The 17,440-nt window shown below is 40.1% G+C and overlaps 1 protein-coding gene across 1 annotated transcript in view; it reads right to left on the reverse strand.

Moving 5' to 3' along the window:
* The window catches only part of TG (thyroglobulin), a 158,754-nt gene that overhangs the window by 78,899 nt on the left and 62,415 nt on the right, over positions 1-17,440 (reverse strand). Inside the window, exons 35-38 of the mRNA XM_010577115.1 lie at positions 17,059-17,124; positions 4,385-4,519; positions 3,105-3,269; positions 1,055-1,277 (exon numbers count right to left, since the gene is read on the reverse strand). Of these exons, the coding sequence (XP_010575417.1) occupies positions 1,055-1,277; positions 3,105-3,269; positions 4,385-4,519; positions 17,059-17,124 (589 nt within the window). The remainder of the gene's footprint in view (positions 1-1,054; positions 1,278-3,104; positions 3,270-4,384; positions 4,520-17,058; positions 17,125-17,440) is intronic.

The raw sequence follows: 17,440 nt of genomic DNA on the forward strand, positions 1-17,440 counted from the left end.
GCCTGTGTACACGTGCAACACGGCTCGCTCAAACAGGTTTTGTGTGCTCTCTAGTTTGCTTTCTATCACGTGGAGCGGGGATGCACTGTGAGAAAGACCCTATGAAAAACACTCCACTTTCACATCTTGTTCCTTCTTGTTGCTGCATTTCTATCTGCTGTGGGGTTTTTTAAAAAGAAATCCACTGTCCTAACATGTTCCATAGCGCAGATATACTAAGTAGCGTCACCCAAACCCTCTTTTCTTTAAAAAATACACATCCGCAATTTGTCATTTTGGTTCCCCAATGCAACAAAATTAAGACTGATTTCGCAAGACTAAATGAAACACAAATGTGCACACAAAGACTATGTCCATAGAGTGCCTCCAACCTAAACTCACCCAACAGGGATATCTGTACAACCCTGGAGAGCCAGGGCCAGCCAACAGGAAATATTAGATATGGTGAATTAACAGAAATTTAGCTCATCTGCTAATACAGTTCCTAGCACTCGTTTCCTCTTAAGGCATTACCTAAAATGTTTATAAATTCTGCGCTTCTGTGCAAGCCATTTAGCAAGCATTTGTCTTTTCATAGTTTTTGGACAGAAAAGACTATCTGGGTCCTTCAGCCTGATCTCCTAGACACTACTAGACAGAGAATTTCTATGAGGCCCACAGCTTCAGGTTACATCAGCGTTACAACACCCCTGTTTGATTAAATATTCTGCAAATTTATGGCTCAGCAGGAGGAAAATGTATTTTGTACAAATATTATAAATACTTGTATAAATACTCAGAATGAAAATGGATTGACAGGAGACATTCGGTGCAAAGTTATGCATAGATTCAAGGCAATGTACTGGAATGCTTTTTTTCTTGGGGATGCTTGCATGCATTAACATGTAGACAGAGAAATTATTCTTTTTTTTAAACAAAGTCCCAAACTTGTATTAATCTGTACCCTATAGGTTCTTTTGCAAGACAGGACATGGATATCGTGGTCATCGCTCCAGCTACTTTCATACACCTGGATGGACAAGCACTTCTGCAGACAATCAAAAGGGTTTCTTACCGAGCCACAGTAGCATCCCAGGTTTCCACCCAAGCAAACGGCTCTGGAGGACTGAAACGCTTCTCTGCAAGAGGAGGTGCAGCGTACGGGATCCCCAGGAACTGGCTGATATTTTTCCATTCTGAGCCAATGCGGATCACCTGGGATTTGCCCATTAGATCTCCATGGGATGGAATGTACACAGATGGGGTTAAATCCGATTCAGAAATGGGCAGGAATAAATCTATCAGGGGGGAACGGAGGAAAAATAATTTGATTTTTCAAGTTAGTACCATTTCAGAAAAGAAAATTAATCCCATTTCCCTTAATGTTAAACTGTTAAGTGTCTAAATCACTTCTTTAAATGAAACAGATAAATTTGTATTCTCTCCCTATAAAATACTTCATGCTATGCTATATGTTAGCTACAGGATATGAACATTTAACTTTCCAAACCTTTACTCAAGCATTTCTTCCAGATGAGACATCACATTAGAATATAAATCTGAGCGTTTCTATAAAAAGGGAGAGAGATTTTCAGAATTCCCCCCACCCACAGCTCTAACAAGCACAATGTTAAACCTTTAAACTTTTATAGCAAGTCAGAGAGAGGAAAGATAACCACACAGCTCATTGGTTTGGGCTCTCACCAGGAAAGACTTGCACTTCAGTCCCCTTCCCAGTAGCTGTTTCATCATGCGAGACAGAAGAGCTTCAACAGAAGGCAATGAGCACAACCCAGGTCCAAATTCCCTACAGTCCTGTGTCGGGACTGCTGTTCTCGAAGTGGGAATCACCAGTGCAAGCACTCACTCGCATGCCTTCTACGTGCCAGAGAAGGGAATGCAAGAGTGGAGGGTACCAGAGGGCCTTACATCATCTCTTGCCTTACACACTGTTGTGAATATTGCAATTTTCTTCCACAGAGCTTATGCCACTATCTACATTTTAGATCAAATTGCTATCTGATTCATTTTTTTTGTCTGCAGAAAATGATAACATATTAGGGGGTTATAGTTTGATCCAATTTTTCTTCTTTTTTACATAACAATTATCTGAATCACTAGCTATCTACCCAAAGAAGAGGTTTTTCAATAATGCCTTACATTAAAACAGAGCTAAGTGATACCTCACACAATTTCTCTCTTAAAACAATGTATTTGATAGGCAGGAACCAAATTCTAAGTCATGTGACTAAAACTAAAACTACAGAAATATACAAACACACAAGTCCAGCTTTTAGGTCTCAGCCTGTGATTTTGCTTCACTTGACAATGATAAACCCCTTTTTCTCTCATCGAGTTTGAACCTAGAAGGTTCTCATTGATTTGTCAATTCTTCACAGAAATTTCAGTGAAAAGGAAATATTTCTTCCCTTCCCCCTTATTGTTACCTGATTTCTAATTACTTCTAATAAAAGAAATAATCAATATTACATGAAAAGAAAGCAGTCTCTTAAAATCAAGGGAAGAAAACAACAAAACTTACAGTTACAATAAGTAAATAGCCAAACAATAGAATTTTTACCTGTCTACACAACTTCTATTTCTCTCTTAAAGAATTTTCAATTCTTTAAAATATTAGTTCATCTTGGTTTAGGGTTTTTTGTTTGTTTGTTTTTGTTTGTTTGTTTTCTCCAGAGATGATCCTTAAGACTTTCAAATGACAATGGGTTTTCAACACTCCTTGTGTCATTCTCAGAGTTTAAAAGGAAGAGCATGCAGAAACATCTTCTGCAGATGAAAAGGAAGGAGCTGGACTTCCATTCATTTTTTTTGTTTTTTTTACCATTCTGCATTTTCAAAATGTCTTTTCTAGATTAGACTTCCTTTATTATAGCCAGTTCAACACTAGATGGTAACACTATGATTTCATGCCTTTTTACAAAAAGCATTTGGGGCCATTTTCCCATCCCGCTTGGCTGTAACTCCACTGAAACAGGAATGGACAATTGTCTAGGAGACATCCACATTGCTTTATGTCTAGTGAGGATTTCCTCACTCTTCCATTCACAAGAATTGTGCACAGGCCACCACAGTTTCCTTTCTCCACAGCCTTAACCTGCTCTTACCTTGTCTCCTATAGATATATGTAGCTGGCTCCTTCAGTAAGACCCGGCAGCTGTGCCCTTGCAGGCCATGCGTGCACATCTGTGTATCAGGGTAGAAAAGGCATCTTATTGCTGAAGGCTGGATTTCCAGCGTAACCACTGTACATGACTGGTTCTTTGAACAAGCTGTGAGGTGAAACGTGAAGAAAAAGAGCAGATAAAAATGTATTCTCAAAGTATTTTGTATGACGTTGTTATAAGATCGTTAAAAGAAAGGTTTTACAACAGGTCAAGCAACAAGGATATGAAGTAGCTCTAAAGCAGAATAATGGGACATAAACGTCCTCAGATTCCCAGAACATTCTCCAAAATAGCTAAAAGACAAAAGGTTATATTGGCTTTAAAATGGAGCAATACAGCAAGAGAACTGGTATAACAGGTCATAGGAGAAGAAAAATATCTTCTAATAAAGTACCGAGGACCTCAGCTGAATTCAACCAGTGCCCAGGGAGTCCCAGGGAAAGTTTTCAGAATAAGAACAGTGATCCTCCCACTCATCCCAGTTTGTTCTCAGAGGTGGGTATCCAAGCCTTTTCCTTTAGCAAGGCTCCTTCAAACGGTTACAGGAAAAGGAAAAAACAGTAAGTTATGCTGCTCACCCTCATAAGGTGAGGGCCATTTACTGCAAAAAGTGGGACCATTCCAAGGACCATCCTCTGCAGTAGGTGGGAACTTTTCCTTATTTCTACAACTCTGCAGCATTCAGGATTTTCCAGTCACGTGAAGTTAAAGGACTCTTTGCTGTCTAGCCAGGCTCTTGATTAAAGCAGTTCCCTTTGTTGTTACTACCGTCCAACCCCTGCTTCAGCCCAGCTGTCAGTTAACCTGCCCTCATACACGACAGCTACAGGTTACTTTAGATAATGGTAGGTGGCTCTACCATCTATCTCACTCAATGAGCTTTCCTTAACTCTTCTTTAGAAAATAATGACATAATCCCTTTCATTATTCACTACAATATTGTCCAAATTGTACAATGCTTGGAGAAGCAGGAGATCTCTGCACCCAAGAGGTGTCAAAATTACACAATCACTGTATGGCATTTTATGTCTATTGTCTCTTTTATTAGATAAACTGTGACAGGGTCCTTCTCTCAAATTCAGAAACACTGGCGTAGTCTTTATAAATAAGTAAAATCAGTATGTCTATGCCAGAAGGGTGGGAAGGCGGATAGCTGTTCTTGGTTTTTCAGGCTTCACGAGCCAGTATTTTCTGTAAAGCTATGAATAACCATTTCTTACCGGATAGACAAAAGTCTCTGGCAGTGGAGAAGTCATTGGATATATCTCTACTAATTTGCACAACTTCAAAGTTTGAGATGGATGAATCCATGAGAACAGAGGACACATTTAAGGGTTGCCATATATCCAAATACTCTGTAAGATGAACCATACAAAAATAATATAAATAGAGGAATCAGTAAAAACTTCAGAAGAAAATAATAAAGAAGTAAAAGCATTGGGGAGCTCCCCAATGAAAGACTTTCACCTTCCTTTGCATCAACAGGGAATAAATGAAATATAATATTCAAAGGCCTCTGATTGACTAGAGGGTCCAGTCCCATTTTCAGACATCATGTACAACTAGATTTACAAAGCTATTCAGTTAATAAAGAGGTAAATCTGGAGCAGCTCCATCCAGGTTTGCAAGTAAATCCAACTGATTTAAATAAAAGGTTTCTGAACAGGCCTAATTACATTAAAGGACATAGGTCATAACACTTACACACAAGTTCCTGAGCAGATACAGCCACTAACTCCTTGGAAAGCAAGGGGGGATCCTGCATGTGACTGAGCATTCCCAGAACCTTCAGCAGACATCCACGTCTATGTCTAAAACAGGAGCTGGTTTCCTAAGGTAGGCTTCACCTCAGTCACCTGCAAGGTAGGTGTCTACATCTGAATTGATTACGCAGACGACTTCTACTATCAGGAGGAACAGACAGTTTTACTACACAATCTCTCCATCCTGGTTTAGATGTCTGCTTTAGGGTGAGACAAATCACCCCCAGGAATCCACCGACTACATGAGCCAGATGCCCATGTTGTCAGTGCAGGGAACCTCATGTGAGTAGCTGAAATGGAGATGTCTATGTTGCCTGCATACAGCCACATCCAGAGAACAAGTCCCGACCTTACAGACTAAGTGAAAATGAGACAACAGTTTTCACAAATGGTATATTTTGTCTTCACTTCCCTTACAAGCAATCGACCAAAGTCCCACAGAAGCACATGCAATTTTCACAGATTTAAAGACTTTTTTTAAAGGTCACAAGGATTGATTATTTTGATCATTTTAATTTGATTTCATAGACAGAATTACAGAAAATACTGTAAACTATGCTAATGTCATGGAACTGCTACATAATTTAGTTCTATTTCATATGTATATATACACATATACACAAATATATACATATACATGTGTATTACTTGTATACAAACATATATGCACATATATACATGTACACATGCATGTACATGTGTGAGCATAGATATACACATACACACTCACTAGTATACATCAAGAATTATTCTTCTGTCTCACCGTGGATTTAAAAAAAATGCCAAAAGCATTCTTTTCTCATACACAAACAGATGAAAACATCTGCAGGCTTTCAGTTTTGCATACAGAAGTCAAAAAAGAAAGCTTGGGAAAGAATAGGCCTTTAATTATTTCAGTTCCTTTCAATAGTTCAATATGTTTTAAAAGCAAAAGGGCCCTGCTGTGGCCACCAAGTCCTAAACAGGAGGTTGGCATTATCCTCTGCATGTAATTGTGGGGTGAAGACAGAGCTGAGTCAGCTGTTGCCTTGCTATTCCTGGTGAGCAGGTCTTGCCCTGTTGCTTGAGTTCATTTACCACGCCGATGCAAAAGTTGTGACCATTCACTTCATTAAAGATTTCTTTTAGTCTTCTGTGAAATAGGTGGCTCGCAAAGACAGCCAAAGTTTCCTTCCTTCCCTTTCCTCCCAGAAATACAGCTGTGACCATAACATTCAACATCAACCCTGAAGCTGAGGTCTGGGGTTCGTACAATCAGGGCTGTGGCATGCCCTCCCTGCAACTTGGAAATCCTGGTGTTCACACACTTGTCCCCTTGATGAGAACCCAAGACCCAAAAGGGATGACAGACTAGCCTGGTTGCATCATTCCTTGAGCAAATAGGCAGGGAATAGCAATGACTAAATTAGATTTGAAAATTATTTTATTCCAAATAATTCATGACAACACAGGGTAACTGTCACAACCCAGGGCTCCACGTTGATGCTAAAAGTCTTTGTGTTTGCAAGGTAAATCCTTCCCAAGGAAGTGTAAACCTCAAGCATGAGTTATTCTCCCAGAGGACAAGCTGAAAAAAACTGATGTGCTACCACCATTGCCAAGGCTGTTAACCTTAGTGCTAGCACCTTTGCTCTCACTCTTGCTGAAGAAAATGTCTGGTGGAGTGATGAACTGACCTACTGTATTCCATATAACTTCCCAAACATCTGTGAACTAGAGGCAAGAAAGCAGCACTGGCTCCCATGGATCCTTTTCAACCACTTTAATATCATTCTATTTCTGTCATATTTGGGAGTAACTCTTCTAAGAGGTAGAGGCAGAAAGTCTCCAGCTAAGCAGAAATGAAGGTTAATTTGGTATTGCACTGTTAAATGTTAGAGACCACAAGCTCACTTGATATTGCAGAGTAGCAAAGTCATCATCAGCACTATATTCAGAGGGAGTCTGAACTAGTAAGGGAGTAATGACCCTGCAGTCACAGCTTGACTTGTGCAACAGACCCACTGCACTTAATTTTTTCTTCCCCTTAAGCACTGACTATTCAATTATTTTAGAGAAACACAGTGATTTTTAGTCATGTGGAAATTACTACATTTCATATTGTCAAATGTTTCTCTATTTTATAACCATCTAATATGACCTGTTGCATGACCTGTGTTAGAAAATTTCAGCCTCTACATCTAGGGTGACACTTTGTGGCATTTATTTAGAAAGACACTTAAAAATAGAAATCAACTCTGTAAGTGATGGAGAATTAACCATTACATCCTCTCCAGAGATTATCTGCCTGCACTACTAGATCGCCAGGTCTTACTTTTCCAGATTATATCTTGTCAGTTTATGTTTTCAATTTTTTTTTTCTGAAAATATGAAAAAGAAAATATATTTTTTTTAATCAATATAACTTAAACTTTGTTTTTACATAAGAGCAATGTTGCCATCTTGCACTGTGTACAGTACTAGTAGCTGATGTCCTACTACTGGAACAAGTAATCTTTCTAGGTTCAGACACAAAGCTTCAAATTACTAGCTGTGGTTCTTTCAAAAAAAAGCCTTGTCTGGATTCCATTGTAAGTCAACAAGTCTGGGTGCATCAGCGGTTTTGGAAGATATTTCACCAGACTGACTCTCTTTCCATAGCTTGCCTGATTCACCGAGTGACCTTGAGCAAGCCTCATAATCCTCATATGCCTCTGTTTGCCCAGAGGTCAAACATTCAGAAGTGTTCTTGCAAGCTAAATTCTACTCTCAGGAAAGAAATTCAAAGCAATTCCACAAAAGCAAAATAAATTCCTTGGATTTACACCTCTGACACTTGAATTTGGCCTCCTGTATCTATTTCCCTGAGGTTTACTACTTACAATTATTAAAATCTTTCGAAGGTGCTCAAATTAAGCCTGTGAGTGCACACTGCCATTATTAGGCACATGTAATGTGTTCTACATTTTATCACAAGGTAAACTTTCTAATATTAAAAGATTTTTTTTTTATCCCTTTATGTGGGGTAGAGTTAAGTTAATAACATTAATTTTGAATACATATAAGACACAATGGGCACTTTGCAGTCCATGCTAGGCACGGAAGAGTGACCACTCATGATGTGAACATCCATAGACTGTACATTCATACCTAAAACACATTATATTTTGCTTATTCTTTGCCCAGAATCTCACAGAAGTGACCCTTGCAACCTCCCACTACCCACATGGGGTTGTTTTTTGGGTTGGTTTGTGGCTTGTGGGTTTTGGGGTTTTTTTCATTCTCAGTCCTGGACAAAGCATTCATAACCTCAGATCAGTTTTATACACTGAGATTTCCAGAATTTTCCCTTTCCAGTCTTCTGCCCAGCTGACCCCAGATGCAAATAAATGCAGAAACAGTTATGCTTATTTTAATGACAGAGCAAAGCCCTTTAACCCAGAGCCATCCATGGCACCACTGTGGACATTGCCAGCCAGCAGTCAGCTGCAAAAGAGATTTTGGCTATTAGTTGTTTCCTTCTTCCCTCCTCCTGGCAGCCGATCCAGCAATGCCTGGAGCCATGCACACCCACTTCATTACATGGGCAAAACAGAACTTTCCATGGCTGATCTAAACTTGCCTCGTTAAGAAACTGCTCTCACAAGGCACGCAGCTACAAACTGGCACTGCTTTACTGAAAATGCATAGTGCACCTGATGGGCTGGAAGACATTTCTGGTTTATATATAGGTTAAGCTCTGACCTTCCAAACCACATTTTGGCAAGTGCTTTGATTGGATAATTACAGCACTCTGAGTCCAGCCAGCCCTGTAAGTTTTATTGCAAAATTATAGATGTCCCATACAGAGAGCCTCTCTCTTCCAGATGTTCTTGTTTGGGTAGGCAAGGTTTAAGACTGGATTTGCAAAAGGACTCACACTGGCCTTGCTCTGTTCCCACTCAAGTCATAAGATCATAAGACTGGAATAGATTTCCTGGGGGCACAGAGTTCAGCCTGCCACTTTCACAGGCAATGACATTATAAAATCCTTTCATAAAGTCAACAATAGTTTCATCACTGACTTCAGTGGAAGCAAAGAGGGGTCATTTCTGAGTTTGCTGGAAAAACTGACATTTGATATAAGGAAAAAGAGATACAGAAGTTGTCGTGGTTTACCCCCAGCCAGCAACTAAGCACCACGCAGCCGCTCACTCACTCCCCCCCCATCCAGTGGGATGGGGGAGAAAATCAGGAAAAGAAGTAAAACTCATGGGTTGAGATAAGAACGGTTTAATAGAACAGAAAAGAAGAAACTAATAATGATAAAGATAACGCTAATAAAATGACAACAGTAATAATAAAAGGATTGGAATGTACAAATGATGCGCAGGGCAATTGCTCACCACCCGCCGACCGACACCCAGCCAGTCCCCGAGCGGCGAATCCCTGCCCCCCCCCACTTCCCAGTTCCTAAACTAGATGGGAGGTCCCATGGTATGGAATACACTGTTGGCCAGTTTGGGTCAGGTGCCCCGGCTGGGCATGAGAAGCTGAAAAATCCTTGACTCTAGTCTAAACACTACTGAGCAACAACTGAAAACATCAGTGTTATCAACATTCTTCACATACTGAACTCAAAACATAGCACTGTACCAGCTGCTAGGAAGACAGTTAACTCTATCCCAGCTGAAACCAGGACAGAAGTGCAATAAAATAACAGGTTAAACATAGAAGAAAACTCATGAAGTTGAGGAGGTACATAAATCAGATGAGGCTAACATGAGGTTAGGGAGGTACATAAATCAGATCTCTGGGTTCAGTATACCTGATTTTTGTTTGAAAGACAAATTCTATCTTAATTCTGAAATTTGTGAGCCATTTTTAATAGCCCTGACTCAAGCCAAAAACTTGCTTACAGACTGAACTCAGTGCTTTCTATTCCTAGTGTTCAGGTTTTTTTCCAATGAAGACTGCTAACCTGTCTGTATACCAATAATCTCCAAAACCAGCAAATCATCAACTCGGAGTGGAGCTACAGAAAATATACTCTTTCTAAAATATAGTTGCTTCTCATTTTTGTCCATCCACAGAGATTTGAACAATTCAAACCGAGTCATTTTCTTAAAACTGCTGCATAATAACTATAATCATGCCTCAGACAAACATGTCCCAAACTAAAAAATGTGTTATTTATGGCCTTTAGCAGTGAGCAATCTTGCTATGCTCATATTAAATGCAAGCTTTCTGCCTCCTTCAGTAGTGCTAATTATAGTAAATGCTACAGTAATAGGATACTGAAAATGTACCAGATATTTATCCAGGTTTAAAATAAGCTGTTTTCAAAAGGCTAAAATCCTCATGTTTATGAACAGAATAAAAATCAAACTTCAGACCAAAGATAGAGTAATTCTACACCAGAGGTCCATATGCTGTGTGGGGGCATGGTAGATCAGTTCCAGAGGATGGATGAAAAAAGGTTGTCTTTCTTTCACACCAAAGATCTCTCTGACATAGCCTCAGCATTGTGGGAAAAGAGGAAGAAAAGTGATACTATTCATCACCAAAGTCAGCTACATCAGTACCTGTACTACCATCAGCATCTCTGTTGAGAGTGGGAATACCCCATGTGTTGAGATAGCCTGATGGGAAATTTATTCCCAGATCAGAAAATCCCACAGCCACTGCTCAGTCCTGCATCGAGGGAACGACTGTAAGTCATCAGGGGATCGCAGGAGGCAGAAGCAGAAAGGGTCTAGCAGATCATTACATCCATGTGCCTCGGTGGTTTCTCAATGGATTACTTGATTTGAGTGGAGTAGGAATGGAGCCCCTATGATTTGTATATGATCCACAGTCCTATGCAGAGATCACTATTTAAGGGCCATTGTCTTTAGTAGTTGCCAAATCTAAGACACATAGCTGTATCCTATGTAAAACTGAGGAACCTGAAGACAGAAATGCTCATTAAAGTTTGGGTAATTACCATATACAATTCATAAATCTCATAACAAATTACAATAGCAGAAGTTATACATCAGTGTCACTCCTCCCTTCCACATGTACAGGAATATTTTGCTTTAAACACAAGTATTCCTTCTAAAAAGCCAGGTAACATGTTTCACAGATTGTTTTGCTTCTTTCAGTCTCAATTGTAAAGACATAAAAACTTCCATAGCTCAAACCCGCGTGCATAAACTGTATGAATACAGCATTATACAACCATAAAATAACAATACCTGATTTCTCATAAAAAAACTTTTCTTATATCCCCCTATCTTACAGCTGGCTGCAGAAAGTTCCATCGCAAACCTAATTATGAGACCTGACTGTTTTCTCTTTTACATAACATTCCTTCATACTCATACAACTCAGTGGAGTTGTTATTTAAATACCAGCGTAGTTAACTCAAGACTGCAGCACGACATATTAGCATTTTTAGCGCGGGCAGTCTTAAAATAACAGCTGTCCTTCCACTGTTAAAGGTCACAGATCATACCTGAAACTCATCACAGATGGTTCCATACTCAGTGTCGTCACAGCACATTAACTTCTTCAGGGGAAAAAAAGCTCCAAATGTAACAAGTTGGACTTTCCCAGTCTGTTCAGGCTATCTGCTTTTCAAGCATTATTTCTCAGATAACAGAAACTATGTAGAAATCACAACAGACCAGCAGGAGCATGCTCTGCTCCATGTGATAGATGTACAGAAGACAAATAAAAGTATTCATTTAGTTAAAGATGCAAACCACACATTCAGTTAAACGCACCACAGATTAGTGATGAAGATGACTTGGTGAGTTTAACCTTGTATCAGAAAGAGTACCGCAAGGACACAAACAGGCAAAACACATTGAAGCAACAACAAAGCGACAAGAATTCAGTTAAAAGACAGTGTGCAGCTCACCTCCCTCCTGCCAGACAGCAGTGACCTGCAGGCATTACAGATCACACTTCATTCCCCTTTTTTTGCAGGCTAATGGGGTATTTAATGAGTGTTAGAAATGCCTAGCTGTGCTGCTTGTACGGGGAGTAACCTGGGGAAAGCCAACAGGAGCCTCAGGCTATCAAGAGGAATCGCAGGGCTACGATGGGCTGCTGGATGAGCAATCTGGTACAAGGCAAAGAACGGGGAGATCCTCAAGCCTTCCCTCTCGCTGTGTCTCTCCTGAGGTTAGCCTCACACGGGGAAGGGATGTTTTTGCATCTCCTTGGTGGCTGCAGGCTGCTCTATGACAGGGCATGAAAAGAAGTCACTATTGAAAATTATTTTTGCCATTGCAGATTCAGAGGTTTAGAGGTTTTATGGAGATCACTGCCTGTGCACATCTTCAAAAGCCCAGACTGGGGAACAGAAGGAAAACAAATACATGTTTTTGCTCAATTTATTTAGGGAGAGTTTCAGTGAAGGAAACTCCAGTAAATTATTTGGGTGAGACAAAAGAACTTGGTCTCAACTCTTCATCTTTTAAACCTGTAGCAACCGCAACAGAACTCCCCTTTGTGTACAGTGGAACTAACAGGGCTGGACAGTGCCTTGCAGCTCCTTGGCTCAAGGATTTCTGCCTTCGGGCTGATACTAGGATAAATTAAATCATTCCAGCTGTCCCTTGCTGACTTTGGACAGTTAAAGATTGTATATGCAAGCTTAAAAAAAACAAAACAAAAAAAAACCCAAACCACAACAAAATGAAAAAAACAGTGATATTCTGAGTTGAAATAACACGGAAAGTGAAACAAATCAAGATCTGGTGGCAGGCCAAAGAAAGACAATATAGCTCTCGGAGAGCTGGCTTCATTGTAGAAGAAACAGACAAACAAAACAGTTTGGGGCCATAAAATTTTCTTTTAAAGAGTGTTCTCCAGCTTATTCAGGGAGAAAATGGAGAGACTTGACAGGTTGGTTTGTAGTTTGTTTTTGGGGTTTTTTTTGTTTTTTTTTAAATTAAAGAATGGCACTTCAACATCTCCAGGGCAGAAGGATTCTATAGGCTCTTCAGAGATGCTCAAATCTGAAGTGATATCCTTCCATAAGGTTAGAGATGGAGAAGCTGGTATTTAACAATCTGGCCTCCTGGCAGATGTCAAGGATTCTTCAAAACGCAGCTTCTTACAACTACAGAAGCCAGCTAATGTAAGATGTTACCTCAGCTTGCAAATCTTGTTCTCCTGACCACCTAAGGAAAGACAGCAAAAGCCAATAGTCCTATTAATTAGAACTAGAAAAGCTGAAGCATGTGTGAACATGAGAGAGAATACCTATTTTTTTAAAAGACTGAATGCTAAAACAGCTTCTCCATACAATTGCTAGAAGAAGGTCCTAGCCAGTTTTCACACAGAACTGAAAGACAACTTGATAGAAGACAGCTTGATCCAAGGCATAAGTCTGCCCATTTCTCCAGCCTGTTGAGGTCCCTCTGAATGGCACCACACTCATCTGGTCCGTCAACCACTCCTCCCAACCTTTTAACGTCTGCAGACTCACTGCAAGTGCACTCTTTGTCTCATCGCCCAGGTCATTATTCAAGATATTAAATGGTAGTAGCCCCAGTATCAACTCTGGGGGTACACCAGGGACTGGCCTACAGCTGGATCATGACTCTGTGCCCAGCAGTTCAGACAGCATTTAGTCCTCCTCACTGTTGCTTTATCTAGACCTTACTTCGGTTTCTGTGAGGCTGTTATGTGAGACAGTGTCAACAGCCTTTCTGAAGTCAAGATAAACAACATCCACTGCTCTCCCCTCATCCACTTAAGACAGTCACCTGATTGTAGAAGACTCTCTGTTTGGTCAGGCATGATTTTGCCCTTCATAAATCCATGCCGACTACTCCGAATCACCTTCTTGTTCTTCATGAGTCTGGAAATGGTTTGCAGGATCAGTTGCTCTATTACCTTCCCAGGGATCAAGGTGAGGCTGACCAGCCGATGGTTCTCTGCATCTTCCTTCTTGCCCTTCTTGAGGACAGGGGTGACATTCGTTTCCCTCCCAGCCTCAGGAACCTCCCCCATCACCAGGTAATTGAGAGTGGCCTCCGAACGGCACCAGCCAGTTCCCTCTGCACCCATGGGCGCATCTTGTCAGGCCCCATGGGTTTGTATGTCCAGCTTGATTCCTAACCTGATCCTCCTCCGGTGAGGATAAGTATTCCTTGCTGCAGTCTTCCCCCCCCGGTCTCAAGGGCCTGAAGGCTGGACTTACCAGTAAAGACTGAGGCAAAGAAGGCACCTCGGCCTTTTCCGTATCCTTTGCCATCAGGTCTCCTGCCCCATGCAGCAGCAGACCCACATTTTCCTTACCCTTCCTTTTGTTGCCCATGTAGAAACCCTTCTTGTCGAGGCTTTTTCTATTGTTCTATGGTCCTACGTGCCTCTACCCTCTCTATCGAGAAGAGCAATGAGTAAAATAGGCAAAGCATCTACTTCCCACGAGACTGAAAATAAGTCTGCTAATCTGGGTTTCTTCACAACGTGTTGGGGCTGGACACACCGCAGACTTGGAATGGAGTCAGGGCCCTGACTGCCAATGGCAGGAAGCAAAGTGCTGGGCACTCTGTCCTGAGCGTTGCAAATTGGCTAACTAGAAAATGAGGCAGTCCAATGTATTAACTGTCTGTTGAAATATAGGCCTTAACTGTGCTTCAGTAAACTCAGACTCCGGATTGGACATACCATTAACTTCACTATTTCATAGGGCCTTCTGGCAAAGTGTTGAAATTTAAGTATCTTTCTGATCTTTTTATGAAAAGATTTATGTATATTTTTATATACATATATATACACACATGCTTACATGCACACACACACACATATACACATATGACAGTGCCCTTTAAATAGTGCCATTTTCTCACACTCACCATCTGGTTACCACACGGGAGTCACGGTAATTTTTTTTTCCCCATGTACAAGCAATACCACAATGTAGCAAATTCAGTCACTGCTAACTTTTCTATGACGCCCAACTCTAAACCCATTAATCCTCTATAGCACAAATTAATATAACATATATAATCGCAAAGAGTTTGGAAACAATGTTTTTGAAAATTTCCCCAAACATCTGACAACACGACACAGATAGCAATCTGACCTAAATAACCAGTCTGGTACTTTTACTACCAAAATGAGGCAGAACATAAGAAGGGCAGATGGTGCCCAGTTGCATTTTGAATGCATTGCTGCACACATTGGTGTCAGAGACCCAAAGAATACAGGATACTAGCACTAATTTGACTTCCAGGCTAGTTGTGCTCTTTGTAATTCAGCGACTTCTCCCGACTGCTGTCCTCAGGACAACTGCTCTAATCCAGAATCCTGTCTCTTTGTGGGAGGCTCTGCTCACTTGGGTGGTTAACCAGACCTTTGCAAACCAGAGACATCCCTGTTGTTCTGCATTTGAAAAGATGACCTGGAAATGGGTGCGATAGATCAAGAATGTTGCTAAGGGTAAGATGAGCACCTCACTTGCTGTGGCTGACTTCTGGGAAGTCTTTAGAGCAGAAAGCAAATGACAGATAGAAAGGCCTAATTTCCTTAAGTGCTGCTTAGGTCACTGTTTTCCTAGATTTAACAAAGCAAAAACAAACATAAAAGGAAAATTACAAAATCACTACTAAGCTTCACGCTGGGAGAAAAAAAGCTTTAGTAAAGTGTTTTGCTACATGCCATGGGAAAAACAGTTTGCAAAGAAGTTGAATTGCCCAACCTACACATTACCCCACTAGATCCTCAAAGCATTTCACACAAAAAGTATTTCTGCTTGCCTATAAAGATAGGAGTTTTCCTTCTACTACATTAAAACGATCATTAAAAAAGCACAAATTTTACTAATAAATACAAATAGTCTGAAGATAATTGTGACTGGTAGTCAGAGATATGATGACAAAACAGTTAATAAATTCTAAACTCAATATTCAAAATTCTTTGCAAATATTAACCGTCTACTGCAAGCCCAGTTGCATACGGTTTAGGGAACGAGAAACACAAACAGATTAAAAAATTTGTTCAGATCAAACAGAAAATCAAGGGCAGAGATGGATGAGATTTCTCAATTTCAGTCTAACCTGAGGGTTAAATTGAGTTATCTAATGACTAGTCAACCTGCTTTCTTTCCGTTACACACAGCATTTAGCAGATATGCTGCGTATTTCTGGAAAGGATGCATCAGGGAAGCCTGTAGCTGTTGACAATTTGCATATATTTTTAGGGGGCAATAGACACAGAGCCCCGTAAAAAAAAGCAGTTAAGTTTCATTTATTAAGAGGATCCACCCACTTTTAAAATAACGCATGTGAGTACCATAAGGTTCATTTACTGCAAGACTGAAATAAATTTTCTTCCCGATACAAAAAAGATGGTGTGATAGTAAGTTACAGCATCTCTTCAAAAGTGGGACCCAACACACACCTCAAATACTACATTTCTTTTGATCCAGTTCTGAATAATCTTTGAGACAATATTCCCATCCTTGCAGAAAAACACAAACAAGGACTAAAGGCAGTACATTTTATCATTCTTCTGTACCACCAATTATGAAGCAGTATAAACCTGCATTAATTTCTGGAGAAATTGCCCCTTGCATCATGTTGGGTTTGAGGGAAAACTAGATTTGCTAAATTTGACTTTGCATCTCTGTTGCAATTGTTCATATCTATTTGAAAACCTATTGTCACTCCTTGCATTCAGCATTACTGACAGAAACTGCTGGTGATTTGTCTAATCTGACATCCTTTGCCATCCTGGCAATCAGCATATGCTACAAGAAAGGTGCTAGAACCCCCACAACAGTGGACAACAATGCAATAAACAGCTTTTGGGGGCTACCATTGCCAGAGTTTTTTATCATTGGCCACTGCACTAAAATGTGAAGTTATATCCATTGAAAGTGATCTGACTTCTACACTTATAAATGATAAATTTCTTTATCAATCCTGACAAATATTTTGCCTCAGTGACCTCTTGTGGTAGTGAGTTTGAGAGATATTAGGGCAGCACTGTGGATGACAACAATTCTTCCATTTAAATGATACACAATTAATAAAAATAAGTAAACACCTGAATAAGTAAACTCATGGGGAACACAACCACTTCATTATAGTGTGAGCTTTTAGCAATACATACAAAATAGAGGATGTTTCCCTTTTTTTTCCGGCTTAATACATAAATACACTTACCACTTTCTGGCCTGAAAGGTAAACTAACAGGTGGACACAGGTTAGGCATGGTATTCTTCAAGTCAGCTAAAAGCAGAAAAAAAACCCAAAAACATTTGAAAACAATTACACTTGAAGGTTTAAAATGTAATCAACACCTCAATATTTCCAGCATCACTTCTGGGATCTGAAAGTTGCATCTTCTCATCACAAACACCAGGAGTAAGGATGCGAGCCTGCTTTGCCATCTAAGCCTTTTGAGGTTGTACATGAAACCAGACTTCCCTAAATTTCCATATTTATAAACATTCCTACAAAACACTTTTCAAAATGCAGTTATTTATGAAAAATGCATTTCAGTAGTTCTGTGGTTTTTAAAATGCTCCTCTCTGTATTTGGTTTG

Source organism: Haliaeetus leucocephalus, unplaced genomic scaffold (assembly GCF_000737465.1).
Source record: "Haliaeetus leucocephalus isolate CR32 unplaced genomic scaffold, Haliaeetus_leucocephalus-4.0 Scaffold555, whole genome shotgun sequence".
Classification (NCBI taxonomy): Eukaryota; Metazoa; Chordata; class Aves; order Accipitriformes; family Accipitridae; genus Haliaeetus; species Haliaeetus leucocephalus.